The sequence below is a fragment of the Corapipo altera genome, unplaced genomic scaffold, assembly GCF_003945725.1.
Source record: "Corapipo altera isolate COAL_440 unplaced genomic scaffold, ASM394572v1 48b, whole genome shotgun sequence".
NCBI lineage: Eukaryota > Metazoa > Chordata > Aves > Passeriformes > Pipridae > Corapipo > Corapipo altera.
This window is the reverse complement of record NW_020884884.1, coordinates 13,613,049-13,629,504: the sequence shown is the minus strand read 5'-3', so window position 1 is coordinate 13,629,504 and position 16,456 is coordinate 13,613,049. Positions and strand designations below refer to the sequence as shown.

At 45.9% G+C, this 16,456-nt stretch overlaps 1 protein-coding gene across 1 annotated transcript in view; it reads right to left on the bottom strand.

Annotated features, from left to right (window-relative positions):
• Positions 1 to 205: 205 nt before the first annotated feature.
• The window catches only part of MDGA1 (MAM domain containing glycosylphosphatidylinositol anchor 1), a 143,592-nt gene continuing 127,341 nt past the window's right edge, over positions 206 to 16,456 (bottom strand). Inside the window, exons 15-17 of the mRNA XM_027641719.1 lie at positions 2,947 to 3,077; positions 1,929 to 2,037; positions 206 to 618 (exon numbers count right to left, since the gene is read on the bottom strand). Of these exons, the coding sequence (XP_027497520.1) occupies positions 527 to 618; positions 1,929 to 2,037; positions 2,947 to 3,077 (332 nt within the window). The 3' untranslated portion in view covers positions 206 to 526. The remainder of the gene's footprint in view (positions 619 to 1,928; positions 2,038 to 2,946; positions 3,078 to 16,456) is intronic.

Below are 16,456 nucleotides of genomic sequence, written 5' to 3'. Positions count from 1 at the left end.
GTACTGCAGTATATCATCCACTAAGCTGTGGGGTCTGCAGTAAAGAAGGTAACTGTTCTGGTAGAAATTTGTGCTTTAATATATTTTTGTTTGTTTGTTTAAAACAAGTTCGCACTTCCCTAAGGAAGCCCTGTCCAACATTCCCAAGGAAACATGGGGGTGTTTTTTCCCTCCTTCATTTGCTCTTCACATTTCTTCATCCCTATTTTTTTGTCTTTCATTCCTTCTTTTCTGTCTGTTTCTGTTTCTTTTCTTCCTTCCTTCCTCTCTCTCTCTCACTCTCTCGTGCACGTGCTTTTAAAAAAAGTTTTGTCTTTATTTTTAAACTTTGTTCTAGACATTATGACTTTCTCAAGGAGTGCTCCAGTTCTGAACCAGATCCCTTTGCGTGGTCATGCCTGTCAGTCTTTGGTAACATATGGACACTTTGGTGTGCCAGTGAGGAGGGTAGGAAAAGGAGCAGAGGTGGCTGATCAGGAAAGGAGCAGGAATGTCTTGGTCCGAAGACAGGAGCGCTCGCTTGCCATCATCTGAGCAGCACGTAAAGGAAGAAAGTCAATGGGCCACAAAGACAAGGGCTGTGCAGGGCTGGGACACCACTTCCTGGAAGAGCAACCGCTGGCAACCGAGAAGAGAGAAAGAGAATTAGTGATGGGACAGATATAGACCTTATGAAACAAATCAGCACACATCAATGTCTTCTCCCACACCAAAACACCCATATTTATTGGAAGATATTTCTAGCCTTTCCTGGACATTCTCAAGGTTTCCTAAAACTATTTCTTTTCTAACTTTGGAGAAAAGGTTGAATCTTAGATACTTTTGCAATCCAACCCTCCTTTCATCCCCAGAAGTTTCAAACTGAGTCAAGCAAAAGGTTCTGGTTGTGTTCTGGTTACAGGTTGACCATCCTAGGCTGAAACAGACCTTTAACTGCACATAAAATTTTGAAATTTTTAGGGTGGTCTCACTTTTTTTATGTTTTGTTTTCCCCTTCACCTTTGAAATTAAGAAAATTGCTGAAAGTGACTCTTACTCAACAAGTTTTTTTGTTTCAAAAATAACAAAAACTTGCTCACAAGTGCCTGCCTGTCTCTGGTTTGCCTACTCCAAACGTGTCCTCCTGCCCACCTGAGGCATGTCATCAAGGACACAGGCAGGACTAAGGCAATAGGCACACCAGTGATTCCCACTCGAGGGTGAATGCCTCCGTACTGCTTACACACCTTGCTATGGCTTCAACCTACAGTGCATCCCAGTGAGAGTGGAGTTGTCTCCATTACTGCAGTGGAGTTATGTGGATGGACTAGATGGACTGGAAAGGATGGACTGGAAAGAGACTGGTGGGATTTAACTCAAGTGCTAACTGTCAGGATTGGGAGAGAGGTGCCATACAGCTCGGGTAGCTTGCTCCCATCCTGCATGTGTGATACCCTGCCTGGATGTGCCTCTCTGCTCAGAGGGCAACAGGAAGAATCCCAGCCCCTTTACTCCATGCCCCAAACAGCAGATTTTTTTTCCTGAAGAAGGACTGACTTAACACTGCAGAGGCCATTAAATCCTGCAGAAGACCCTTCCATTTCCAAAGCTCCCGCACCTGAGGTTTCCAGAAATGAGATACTGCAGAAGTCCTTAGCTTCTTTGGGATGACACCCCCACCCCACATACTGGTGCAGACTTTAGCATGCTGGTGTCTGGCACCACAGCCCCTACAGGATCTGGCTGTTCCTTTGAGCTCTGCTAACTCACCACTGTAAAGAATAAGTTCAAGAACCTGACAGCTCCTCTGCTGACTTCTGCTGATGGAGTCAACCAGTTTGTTGAGTCCCACCAACATGTACTTTGAAATTAGCTGCGCATCCTTAGTGCATGCATTTTTGAATGCACTCATACCAACTTGTTTGCCTCTGAGGCACACACAGTCTCACCCTTATTTGGTCCAATTGGCTTCCTTGGACAGTCTCCCTTTTTCAGAGTGACGTCATCAATGGCAATGTCCCCCTCGTAGCTCGTGCCCCGGACACCTTCGAAAATTAACTGCAAGCAGAGCATGGGAGAGAGCCTGGCATGAGGCTGCAGTTGTGGAGGGCCCTTCCCGCACTGCAGGGCTCTGCAGAGGTGAGTAGGACACCTCTGCAGATCTTATCAGGTCCCCAAGTGAATGATTCCTTCCATTTCTCCAGTACTCATAGAATCTGGAAAGCCAGATCCCACCGCTTATGGGACCAACCTCCCTGTGCTGAGTGTCTGTACAGTAACAAATGACCATGTACAGCTCTGCTTTATTAAGTGTCCTCCGCTAACAAGCCAACCAATACTGAACAGTACTTGCAAGAGTAACTAAATTCTCATTTATTATTTTGAAGCACACTGGGCATTTTGTCACAGTGCCACAACTTACCAGCTTGCACAGAGCAGCTCTCACAAACAACCCTACAACAGCAAAGTAGCCTGTTGGGTAAAAACATCAGCAATAAAAGCAGCCACTTCCTGGCTACACATGAGCGACTTGACGAGCAGATACAGATTGTCCAGTTCATACTCACAAAATCAAAATCTCCTACAGTCCTAAACCAGGGGGAGAGCAGAGGTGGGTTCTTGCAGCACATGCTAGAAGAAATCTCTAGCACTCAGTCATTTTACACCAACAGCCCCCAGATGTTAACACTAAGAGACCTGTCCGTCACACGGACACGGTACCAAAAGGTACTCTTTGATAAGCCGTTTCCAGATGAGCAATAATCAGAAATTTATAGTGCCAAACTGATGCTTGCACATAACTTCAGCAAGCTTTTGCTTTGCCCCAGTGACCCTGGGGTTGAGAGCTCCCAGTGCCCCACCAGTGCCTGTGCCACAGAGGCAGATGACTGCTGGGAAGGCTCCTACATCCCTGCCACATGGACAGGAAAGGTGGCAGGTGACTCCTTGACTGTAGAGCTGACTTACCTGGAAGGGCCCAGGCGGGTTGATGGGCACATGTGCTTGCTGCCACATGTTCCCTCGGTTCCCACTGAGTGACCAGACCTGGGTGTCGATGGCTCGCTTGTTCCGCACGCGGACTAGCAGGTTCAAGGAACCTGTAAGAGAGAAACCAGGTGCTGGTGTAAGGGGGCAGGCAGGCAAGCCTGCCTGCTGAGCTGGCTCCAGCATAGCTCTGGGGCTCAGCCTCAAACCATAGCTGTATGCCCCAGCTGGCCCAGGGACAGCCTGCAGAGCCGCAGCAGTAATCTTTGAAGGGAGCCAGCTTTCTTCTCTGTTGATGGATAAGTGCCACTGGCAATGTTTCATCCACCTAGACTATCCAAGGGAGGACACAGACCCAGACAAAGAGGGACAGGACGAGGAAGAGGAAGTTTACAGAATGGCTGGGGTGGCACAAGAAGGGGGTAGCAGAAATGCAAGCTGCCAGGGACCTCCAGAGGCATCCCATCCAACCTCCTGCTTGAAGCTGTCTCCCGCTCTACAGGAGGGCAGCATGGTTTTATCTGGCCAAGTCTTGAATTTCCCTGAGGAAACCAACTTTTCCTAATGTCCAGTATGAACCTTCAGCACTAACAGTTGTTGTCACTGTAACCTACTATGTTGTCTAATACTATGAAAAGATTTTGGTTTTGTCATCTTTGAATGTGCCCTTGAAACAGTTGGGGGTCAAGAGCTGATAGTAATCTCCTCTTTGCTGGACTGAGCCAGTCCAGCTCCCTTAGGAGCTCTTCCTCAGAACTTCTACTCCTGTCTTTGACCATCCTGATGCCCTTCTGCTGGACCCCCACCAATTGCTCTACATTCCACTTGAAATGGGGAGCCCAGAACAGGTATTTGTCTCCCTGTTCACCACTGACACCTGGCATATACTATGCAGCTTATAGCGCTCTCCCTGTCCTGGCCCTGGAAATATGTTGCGGAACTATGACCAGTGTCCTCACTCACCACTTGCCCTGGAAGCAGCCTTGGAGTGAGCACCGTTTCTTTGCGAGCACTGGACAGTATTGCCTGTACCACACCACCTAATACCATCCCAGCCCCTTGTTTTCAGAGGGACACAAAGACCCTGTGAATCATTCTTTCAAAAAAAAACCAATTCCCAAAAGGTTTTGTCTGCTATTAAACCAAAACCAAAGCCAACAAATTTCAAAGCATTTCCAGTTCTCACTTTGAAAAGTGTTTCACAGCCTTCTACCCTTCATCCACAAACGAAACCATCTCAGTTTGTGTTCCTGCAACATCTTTTCACTAGTGCCCTCAGCTGACTTCTTTTCCTATTTTGCTTAAGGGAAAAAACATTTTAAAGCATTCACTCAGTGTTAACCTAAAGACCTTTTTTTCCTCAAAACATCAATCAATCACAACTCTAGTTATGCTGTTGCTCATCAGTGTTTCTGGTCTCCATACAAAGATATATTACACCTGAGAGCAGAGGGGCAATAGTAACCCTTACTTATACATCTGTAGTCTGTCTGCACTTGGGATGCTGCATTTACACATGGGTACGGCCTTTCTGAGAAGCAGCAGAAAGAGGTCAGGGGAAGAGAGAGGGAAACAGACTTTCCTATATGACCTCTCTCCTATATGATCCCCCCAAATTCTTCATTCTTGTCACATCTGCCTTGGGGGCACTGCGTGAATCACAAGGACCTGGAATTACCCCCATCAAGTGCTTGGCTGTCAGAAAGTGAGAGATATATCACAGGGAGTTCAGAAATGCATAATAAAGATGATGAAATGTTTAGATTCTGAGTGAATGACTTACAAGAAAAGGTTAAAAAAATGAAATATGTATACGATTTAGTGAAATGAGGAAAGAAGGGTATTTTATTGCCTGGAAATATTCTGAAGTGTTAGCAGTAAGGCTAGCTGAGAAAACTAGATGATGGCTGACGGGACATAGACAGCGTATCCAATTCTCTTCCCTAGTGGTACCCAGTTTTGGATGCACACCATAACACAAGATCAGGAGGAAAATAGATGGTTTCTCTCTGTCTCAAGACTAGCTGGCACTGCACAACCTTGGTGGGCCAGAGGTAAGTGAGTGAGACCTCTCTTCTGGAAACACAGTGCCACAGACAAGAGATACCAGAGTCTCTGGCAAAACCAGGTTTGGACTGCTGATTTCTTGGCATCTTCCCTGCCCTCAGGAGCTTCCTACAAAAGAAAGTCCCTCTAAGAAGGATACCTAGTCCTCCTGGAGGTCCTTGTTAAAACTGATGGTTCACACAGGAACTACATAATTCCACAGATCAATGTCAACAGGAATACACTCAGAGCAGCTAATTACAGATGCCAGAGCCAGTGAGGTAAGGGACTGAGAGTGAATGAAGAATTAATATGAAGCTGATAGCAAGCGCGGATTAAAAACAACCACTGTCTATTTCACTCTCATTTGGGGACTTGTAGCTAGGATCTGCTGTGCAACAGCCAGCACTGGGACAAATCAGGCAGCAAATGAACTGTGATGCCCTAGGAAAAAAGGAAAGGTGAGATAGAAGGAAACCCAGAGAAGGAGCTGGAATGCAAATTAGTGCCTCCAAAGCACTGTCTGTAAATGCCTGGCCTAAACCCAAACTAAGCCTGAGCATATCCTGACTGACAACTTCATGTCCTTGCAGCATCAGGAAAAATGTTTCAACCTTTTGGACCCCAAATTCCCTAATACAACAATATTGATTACGAGAAGGCATTCTTCAAATGGTTGGCAGTTATCTACTCACAACATGCTGTGTTTCACTACCCCCGTCTACAGATGGAAAACTGAAGGTCAAAACAGATGAGCAGTATACAAATCAGTCAGACTTGTAAAGGACAGCCAGGTGTCACAGCCCTACCTGCAATTCCTGCTGAGTTACAGAGGCTCCCTGAGACTGGGAAGGAACTATAATACCTCCAGCTGTCACTGGGAATACGCTTCTAGGAGGCATGGTAGAGACTCTAGGACTTTAAACATCTGGACTGTCCCATCTGATTTGAAGCCACAGTATTGTAGATGTTAAAGATTGTGCAGGTCTTCTACTTTATTCCCTTCTACCAGGTGTCAGTCTGCCACCAGTTGCCAGTCAAGTTTAAGGGCATGTAGCCTGTGATGGAGGTACTTGTAAAAGAACCTCCAGATCTGAGCTCCAGGCAGAGCCATAAAACATTGCAGACTTGGACTACAGGAATCTCCAAGTCATCTTTCCAGTTCCTCAGAGCTTCTTTATCTGCACTTTCCAATCTGGCTTCAAAAGCCAACTTTGTGATGGAATAAGTGCTGCAGGGCTTTGTGTTTTCCAAGGGAAAACTTTGGGTTCAGCCCATCGCCCTAAAATCAAGCACTGCTCAGGATCTCACAAATTAAGTCTCAGGCTAAAAAGGGAGGTGAGGCCTGTGTAGATACGGACATCCATAGGTCCTGATCTCTGGTAGATTCACATCTGCCCACACCTACTTCCATGCAATCTAGCAATACCCATCTCATGCCTTATTAACTATCTTTATTCCCAGTGTAGCTTTCAGCATAGCACACAAGTTCAGCCTGAATCAACCACCTAATGCTTGTTAAGTGCCCCTCCTAGAGCAAAGACTACATCTCCAAATCCCACTTTGCAGGAGGTAGTCAGTGCACAGGCCATGCATGTGTGGGGGGTGAGAAGCCCATTTACAGCTGAAAACTGACTTGCTATGGGATCCTCAGCAAACTGCTTTTACCTACTTTTGTCTGCTGACACAATATGGTAATGATAATCAAGCAGGACAATAACTCTCAGTCACTCAGAAGGGAACTGAGAAACATAGCAAACATTTTATGAGACCTGAGGTAACATATAAGTACCTGAGCTCTTCTTCCCTTCCAGTGGTTACAAACTGAGGAAGAACCAGTGTCCTTGCTCTCCAACTTCCCATCAGTGCAGATGTGAAAGGCCCATATGGGATGTTCTCCAGTGCTGCAGTCACCCTTTTTGCCTGGTTTTAAACTGCAGTTGTGCCTACTTTCCTGTGTCAGAGTCCAAAACCAGCTGTCCAGTTTTGTTACCTATTTCTGTCATTCTTGCTCCTTACCCATCTCCCCTATCCAGCATTTCCTAAGGGCATCTGCTGGTGAGAGACGCACAAAAATAGACCATCTATCTCCTGCTAAGTCTCTCCAGCCAACCAGAGACAAATAAACAAAAGAAAAATCCCAGGACACCAGCAATCCCGTTGCTACCTCTTCCCATACAAGGCAATCTTTTTGCATTTGTCTTGTAATCTGTATTATTCCTTCTTCCTAATCAAAAGGGAGAATAAAGGCCAGTGACAAGTGATGAGGAATCAATTACAGGGAGAGCGAGTGGTACCTTCTGCTGGCTGCCTTTAAGACCAGAGCTGGCATTTCAAAAGAGTGGCACTCACACAAAAGAGCACCAGCTGGGCTGCCAGATACAGTAGCCCAAGGGATGCCTTTAAATGTTACCTTCTCATAACAAGAAAAGGTCTTCACTCAGTTTCCACAGGATGGGGACTTCACTGTTGCAATGAATTGCAGTGTAGATCCAGAAGGGCCAGCGCAGGCAGCAGTAGGAGGGAGGTAGGGTCTGTAAGGGCAGGGCCACTGGCACAGTCTGTGCAGAGTGGCAGAGAAGGTAGAGGTTTCTTCAAGAGTTCTCTGCAGGGAAACTGGAGGGGGGTCAATGCAGGGTGATGTTGTAGGAAAAGGCTAAGGCACAGCTCAGTTTATGTGGCTCAGATGGAAGGCAGGCAGCTGGAGCAGTCAGGAAGCAAAGAGAGGATGCTGCACGCTGAGAGACGGGGTGCCATGCCAAATGCAGCAGAGCTTCATGGGATGGGTAGGGAAGGCTCTTGGAATCTACAGCCAGGAGCTGGGCTGGCTGCAGGCTGGAACGCAGCCTGATCTCACTGGGACTCCCTGCTGTGCTCCTGCAGGATCCCTGCTCCAGCATGGGGCAATCTCAGGTGATCAGCTATTCACGAGAATTCCTGGCTGCAGCTCCAGTTTAGATTTGGCATCAACTGGGAAGTCAAGGCTGAAAGCCCCCATGGAAATTCCCATGGCATTTCAACTGCAGATAAGACAGACTGAGATAAGAAGCTGATTGATTGCAAGAGATATCCAGTGGATGGAAAGAGATACATAGTGAGGAGAGGACAGACCTTGCATAGCTTAGCAGAGTCACCTGCAGATTCAACATGAGGGCTAAAACCAATCCAAGGAGAAATCAATCCAGGGAGAAAAGAGCTCTTACCTTTCTAACAGGGGCTCTGAGCACTTCCTTAAGTGTTTAATGTTAACACCACTGATCAGAAACTAAAAGCCCAAAGCTTAGTGCAGGCAAATCCCAGGAGAAAATGACAGTCTCTAGAAAGAATCTATTACTGTTTATAATCTTTGCAACAAAGACAGGTCTCTCCCTCTCTCATTTAAATGGATGTTAATGAATAGTAGTCAGTGTCAGGCTAGTGTTTTCAGTTACAGAGCTGTGGGGGAAAGTGACTGCTCTGTGAGCTAGAGAGCAGAGTGTGGAAAAATAATTGTAGCACAGATAGAGATGGAGAAATAATATCAGCTGGTATTGACTCATAATTTCTAGGAATGGAAGTTGTCTTCATGCCATGATAGGATATATTTACTCGTTCACAGTCTCTCAGGATGCTTCATACATTTAACATATGTGCAGTAAGACAATTAAAGCCTCTGGGCTGCTTTGACTCCTAATTACAGAGAACTTTGTCTCTACATGTCTTTAACAGTTCTCAGCTTGGTGTGCAGAGTCCCCTGTGTCCAGTCACACGGTCACTACATAGACCTATTCCTGCAGTCACCACTTCACTAACTTCAGAGCAGCAGGGTTCAGAGAGCTCATCTTGGTCAGAGTTTGGAAAGCACCACTATCCCACCTCTACTCACAAGGCATCCCCACTGGGAAACTGAGCATGGTAAGTGCTGTGCTGCAAGTTGGCTAATTGCTGTGGGACACTCTGTGCCTCATTACAGTAGGGAAGCTATAGAGAAAGGGATCAGGAATTCAAGCCTCCAGTTCCGTGCTGTGGCTGGGACTTTTTGGGCATATAAATAATAATATGGCAAGTTTTGAGGGGCAGTGTTTCCCCTACAGCAAATCTGTAAAAATCTAACTACAGAAAATTTTCTTTGGAGTTTACAATAGATTTAAACCCCCCCAAAGAAACAAACACATTTCCACCCCTGACCTCCTAAACCACCCTCAAATGAGGCTGGGCTTGAAGCAATATTCCCTAACATTGCAAAGTCAATTGATTGATCTATGATCCATCATTGTCCATCTCACCTGTCTGGCATGTACATGAATTTTGGGATGGAGGGAACGGGCCAGCAGAGAAGCAACAACACGGCACTCTGTGGATGCCTGGATGGCTGGATGCCTGGGGGAGACACACTGGAGGTGGGGGACCTGAGGCTGAGGCCTGTAGACAGTGGGGTAAATGCAATCGTATAGTCACGGCTTTCTCATGATGAGGAATGCAAGAGCTAATGAGAGGAAGGCAGGCAAGCTACAGCTATAGCTCCTTCCCTCTAGCATATCCCCAGCTGTCTGTGTACATATAGAGCAGATGGTGATATGGCAAGAGCAGACTTGCAATGGAACCATGCTTGAGCTCCTCTGCTCATTTGATCCACAGTATAGTTAGAGAAATTGTTAGCATAGGAAGATGAAAGATAGAAGACTTATATCTTTGATATTGTATTTATGGAACAAAATCCTGCCACCGCTTTTCATGGAAAATCCCCTCAGAGGTTGTTTGTGATCAGTAATAGGCTTTCTATGTGTGGACAACAAGATGTGGCTTAAGGAATTCAGAAGTGTGAGAAAAAAATCTTGATGCTTCATAACATTAAATTTATACTATTTTGGAAGGACAAACGCTCATCTAATAGGCCGCCAGAACAGAGTAGAGGGAGGGTACAGGAGGGGTGATTCATGGGTAAGTTCAGAGCTTGTCACTTTTTGGGGTTATGGCTGTGTATGAGCCCAGCATTGCCTCTGACTGAGCTGCAGGCAGGGCAGGAGGAGCCTCAGGTGTTCGGCAGTGAAATGGACACTGCTGCCGTCATTTCTCTGCGCAGCTGCTGGCAAGCAGGATGGGATGATGCCAATGGGGGCAGCTCCTTCCCTCTTACCTGTTGTAGCTCCTTCTCTTTTACCTGTTGCGCTGGGTACTATATAGAGAGGAAAGGCCAGCCTGGGGGAAAATCATAGAATGGTTTAGGTTGGAAAAGACCTTTAAGATCATCAAGTCCAACCATTAAAAGTGAGAGTATGATTAGCGTAGCAAGGAGACCATGTGTAGGAAACTTTCCTATCAATTTTGCAGACTCAAGAAGCAGAGTGAACCACAGTTCAGCTGTGAGGTCTATTTGCTCCTTGTTCACCCTCTGTTTCGTGACATGCCCAGCTGCCTACAGGCAAATGCTCTTTCTCCTCCCAGCTTTGATAACTGACCCTTTCATCTTTGCCACCAGACACAGATGGGTCCTTTGCGGAATTCATGTGCTCAGCTCTCAGACTGAGAGCACGCACTGTGCTCTGCACTCTCAGACGAGCTGAAACAGAAGTCTGCTTCATAGACAGTGCCAGGTTTAAAAGAGCACAACAGCCAGACAGGGGAGTCTGCCTGCCTGCCTCCCTTCTGTGGGCAGGCTTTGCAAAGACCTCAGCCAGAGAGGATGAAGACTCCTAGAGCCCCCAAAACACAAGTGATGTATGTGGGAGGGCTCCTGACAAAAACCCTGCAGACACAGATGTATGTACATCAAGGAAAACTTTGCCTGTCTCTTCTCTATCTCTATTAACAATTTCTGTATTTCCCCATCATCACCCTGTCTGTGGTGTTTCTGTCCCGGGAGCCAAGCACAGGGCAGCTGCATGGCTCCAGGGCGTGGAGCAGATGGGCTGTTTTACTGTGATGCTGAAGCCAGTAAGACAGCAGGAAGGAGCAGCTGAGTTCATGTATTCTTCCTGCTGAACAGAAGACACCACTCAAAAGCTGTTCTCTGGCCTCCTCTGCCTGACCCAAGGAGACAGTGAGAGGATGAATGGTTCAGGCCTAAGAAGTGATTTGCTGCACAAAGGCTCTTTGTTAGAGTAGGCTGTGTTCCCTGCTTTGAATCAGTATGCATTATAGCAAGACACTCCTTTCCCATTTCATGCCTGCTTGTACTTTCATCAAAAAACTTCAAGGGGACTAGCTGAGACAGTGAGACTCAACCTGGATCTGCAAACTCCTTCAATTCAAGTGTTGGGGTGCCTGTCATCCCTGTAGATCTCTCTTTGGGACAGGAAGTCACCCCTAGAAGTGGTGGTGATGACTGACACTTGCTGAGCATTTTTTTTGTTTTCTGGGAATAATTTCCATACATTTTACAAAATCATGTCTTCTTGAAGCTCAAGTACAGATTGGGATTGGTTGCATAAGTAGTGCATGATGCTTTTGCACTCTGGCCCCATAACCTTTATCCTGTCAGAACACCTGGGGGGGTATCCAGATGTGCACCTGGAATGACCAATACTGGAACAGTTAACAGTCCACGAAGAGAACAGAATAGTAACAAGGGAGTGCTAAAGAAGTAGCCGGATACGCACTGAGTGCTCCTGTTTCCTCTTAAGTGTCTGTTAAGTTTGTATTTAGCAGTTTCAGGGTCGGAATAATTGATGCAGCACCTGATGTCTCAGGAGACAGTCAAGTCGCAGTATATCCTTATGGTCCCTCAACTTTGCACAAGGCTGCTGCTGTGAGCCAAGTCTGAATGGAAGGAGTCTTTGCTTAGAGCCTGGAGAAAGGATGGGGAGATCATAGCAACTTCCAACCAGAGGAGTAACAATGATTCATATCAGGTGACCAGGAGCAAAGGTGATATGTGGGGATTCAGGGCATCTGCAAATGAATTGGTGCCAGTGTCTGTGCCTCTGACAACCTTCCCAACAAATTCTGTAGCAAGAATGTGGCCAGACATTCAACTGGCAAGACAGAAGAAGAGGACTTTTGATGAAGACAGCATTTCAGTGGCTATCTGCACTGGGAACTCAATTCAATGATGTACTCTTTGTGAGGAGCAAGAAAAGGTGGAGATCAGTGAACCCATATTCAACATACTAAGCAGAATGCCTGCAAACAACATGAAGACACAATATTTGTGGAATAAAAATGACATGTAGCCAATCCACATGTGAATACTTTCCCTTCTCTCCATGTTTTTTTCAGCTTCTCGTGCCCTGCTCTTTGCCTTATGATAATTCAGTCCCACATGCCATATCAAACATACTGTTGATGCTCTTTGTAAGTAAACATCCAATGAAGGTATAGACACGTAGTATTTACTGGGCTCCAGCAAAAGCAACTGAAGGAGTTTTCTGCCCTTGGTTATGCATGAAGTTTGATTAGACAATGTATTGGTCCCATTGGGTCTTAATTATCTTTAAATCTATGCCTCTAATCCAAAGTTCACTGAAGTCTTTAGAAAAATAATGACTTTAATGGTCTTTGGTTCAGAGCCACTGTATTGAACCTACAGAAGTTGAATGACACTTCACAAATATGTGGTTATCTTGCCAGATATTTATAATTCTTGCTCATGGTCATGGTATTTGAGTAACTTCCCAAAAAACCAAGCAGATACTACTAGAAGAGACCACAGTCTATCCAAAGGGTCCATACCATAGCCTAAAGGAAGCTGCTGGATCTCTGAACAAAACATTAGTCAAATACATATTTATTAACTGAGGAATGAGTAAAGCCATGAACCCATTTGAATAAGTGGAAAAAGAATGAGTATTAAAAAAATTGAGTACATTTTTCATTACAAACTCTTCACTTAACTCTAACTGCAACTTGTTTTCAAGAGCCTAGAGGGACGTGAATCATATTCATTAGGAAAATCAGCTTCCCCTCAATCAATCCAGTGATGTAATCTCTACTGTGTAGAGTTATTGCTCTGGAGATATTGGCATGGACTTCAAGAACAATACTTCATGTACCCAATAGAATGCAGCTACCTCCAGGGCACCACCTGTGCAACTGTGCAGTAGCAGGGTGCTGTGTTCATAAATGAAGTTTGGGTAGAAATGAGGAAGCTACAATGTTGAATCTTACAAAAATGACATTTTCGTGGTTCAAAATGCTTTTCAATTGACATAACTGATACTGGTACTGGTAACTGTGTGACCTGACAGCTCTGACTCCTGTTAGAAATGAGATGCAGCTACATGGCACCCACTGGCATAGGATCATCTACCACAGCCTTTGAGACACACATCTTTGCACTAGTTGCATTATCTGCGTTGAAGAAGTAAAGAAGCAATTCACTTTGGCAAGCCTTTCAGATCTATGATTCCCTCTCAGCAGGAAGGCATCAGTTGTGACACCACCAGTGTAAGTGGCTGCCCACAACCCAATTACCTCTGTGAAACAGCTTATGGCTTTCTTGAATTCGAATGCTGATCAGGTCTCATTGTTTCCAGTGACTCAGAACCCAAATCTCTCTTCATCAGTCCCAAGCACTGTTGCTGATGCTCTCTTAGAACAGAGTGGAGTAGGACAGAAAGAGAAAAAAACAAAAGGGAAGAGAAGGGAAAGCGAAGTTGGAAAGGACCTACAACCATCAACTAGTCCAACTGCCTGGCCACTTTGAACACCTCTTGAGGAAGCCTTTTCCAGTGTCTGACCAGCCTCTCAGTAAAGAAATTTGATCTTTCCCTGATGCAGTTCTGAACGATTCCCATGTGTCATGTCACTGGATACCAGGGATCAGCACCTTCCACCCACTTTCCCTCAAGAAGCTGTAGAGAGCAATGAGTACTTTACAATTTCATTGGAAGCTTCCCATCTTGATTATACATAGGCTAGACCTAGCTGGAGTGGTCAGATAAGGTCTGTGTCAACACTGGAACGACCACACCTTTAAGTCTTCATAAGTTTCATAGATGCTGGACACATGCCAGAAAATAAGCCAGTTGCCTGATTTCTGGGAGAGGAACTGGCCAAAGTAAGACCATGACACTTCTAGTGTAGAAAGGAGGCTCAAAGTACAAAAACTGCAAGCCAAGAGCAGGGTCTTCAAACTTTGCATTCAATCAGGCCCAGCTCTTGAAGACTAAGACTTGCCAGTTTCACTACAAAAAGCAGCTGAACAGTCCCATCTTAGGAGGTACCCCAGGGCAAGGAGGGGTCTTTGCCTTCTCCCCTCTCTGAGGCCAACCATCATAAAACTGCGTGCAGTGACTACCGCTATTAAATACATAGTTTTAAAAGGGTCTACCAAGAGGAGGTATCCACATGCCTCTGAGCAACCTTCATCCTGTGACCTGACCATGAAGATGTCTTTTGCTGCAGGGTCTGTAAGAGCATCCAGCAGGGAGCAGGAGGAAGCGCACACTGTAACCTGGCTACCAGTTAGGAGACATGAGAAAAAGGTGGCAGGGGATTGTGGTGGAAGCAGTCCATATTCAGCTTGCCTCTGACCAGGACACCCAGGTCCCTTTCCACGGCACTGCTTTCCAGCATCTCATTCCCCAGTCTGTCCATACATCCAGGGTTGCCCCATCCCAGGTGCAGAATCTGGCACTTCCCCTTGTTGAACTTCATATGGTTGGTGATTGCCCAGTCCTCTAATTTGTCAAGGTCTCTTTGCAGGGCCTCCTTGCCTTCAAGGGAGTCAACAGTTCCTCTAGTTTTGTGTCATCTGCAAACTTACTTAGTGTCCCTTCCAGTCCCATGTCCAAGTCATTTATGAAGATGTTGAAGAGCATAGGGCATAAGACTGAGCCCTGCAGAACCCCACTAGTAACAGGTCTCCAGCTGATGTCCCCCCATTCTCTATTACACTCTGTGCTCAACCAGTGAGCCAATTGCTCACCCACTACATGGTGTGTTTATCCAGCTGTGTGATGGGCAGTTTGTCCAGAAGGATCCTGTGAGAGACAGTATCAAAAGCTTTACTGAAATCCAAAAAGATCCAAAAATGAACTGGCTTCCCTTGATCACCTAGGTGGGTTATGCTGTCATGAAAGGAAATCAGTTTTGATAAGCAGGTCTTTCCTCTCAGGAAGCCGTGCTGGTTGAGACCAGTGACAGCGTTGTCTTTCAGGTGTTTTTAAATACTTCCCCGAACAATCTTCTCCATTAGTTTTTACCAGGCACTGAAGTGAGACTGACAGGTCTGTACTTTCCAGGGTCCTCCTTCCTGCCCTTCTTGAAAATCAGGACAACATTTGCTAGCTTTCAGTCAGCTGGGATCTCTCTGGAATCCCAAGAGCATTCAGAAGTCATCAAGAGAGGTTGTGTGATGACATCAGCCAGCTCTTTGAGGATTCTGGGATGAATCCCATCAGGCCCTATAGATTTGTAGGGATCCAGCTGGAGCAGCAGATCCTGCACAATTTCAGGGTTGACTGGGAGTTGATCATTTTCACAGTCATGGTCCAACAGCTCAGGGCACCAAGACCCCCTTGGCCCGTCAGCTGCATTGAAGACAGAGACAAAGAACACCTCTGCCTTGTCCCTGTCCCTGTTTGTGAGGTGACCATCCTCATCCTGTAACAGGCTGATGGTATTTCTATCCTGCCTATTGCCATTAATGTATTTGAAAAAACTCTTTTTTATTGTCTCCTCCATTTCTCATCAGCTTCAACTCCTGTTGAGCTTTGACCACACAAATTTTCTTCCTACAGCTGTAAGCAGCATCTCTGAATTCTTCCCATGTCACTTGACCTTGCTTCCACTGGGCACATACCTTCCTTGCCTTATTTCCAAGAGAAGATTCCTTTTCAGTCAAGCCGACCTTCTGCCTTGTCTGCTTGACTTCTGACATTTGGGAATTGCCTGCTTCTGTGCCCTTACGAAGTGATGTTGGAAAAGTGACCATCACTGCTGGACCCCAGCACCTGCAAAAACGTTTTCCCAGATGACCTTACTTACTAATTCCCTAAGAAACCTGAAGTCTGCTCTCCGCACATCCAGAGTTCAGGTTTTGCTGGCACTTCTCCTCCTGTCAACAGAGATCTTAAATTCGGTCTTTTCCTGGTCACTGTGGCAAAGACAGCCACTAATCTCCACTTTGCTCACAAGATTCACTCTGTTGATAAGCAGTAGATCAAAGAGGGTATTTTTCCGAGTTGGCTTCCTTAGGACCTGTTCCATAAAACTGTCATCCAGATTTTTTAGGAATCTTCTGGCCCGGGTTGTACCAGCTGTGTGGTGCTCCCAATTAATTTCTGGCAAATTGATGTCCCCCATAAGAACAAGGGCAGTTGATCTGGAAGTGACTCTTAATTCCTCAAAGAATAATTAGTTGTCATCATCGTCCTGGCCGGGGGGTCTATAGTAGACCCCCACAATGACATCCACATTATTTGTTTGCCCCTTGATTCTTATCCAGAGGCTCTCAATTGTGCCATTGCCAACTGTGAGCTCCATACGTTCTAATCCTTCTATTACACACAGTGCCATCCCTCCA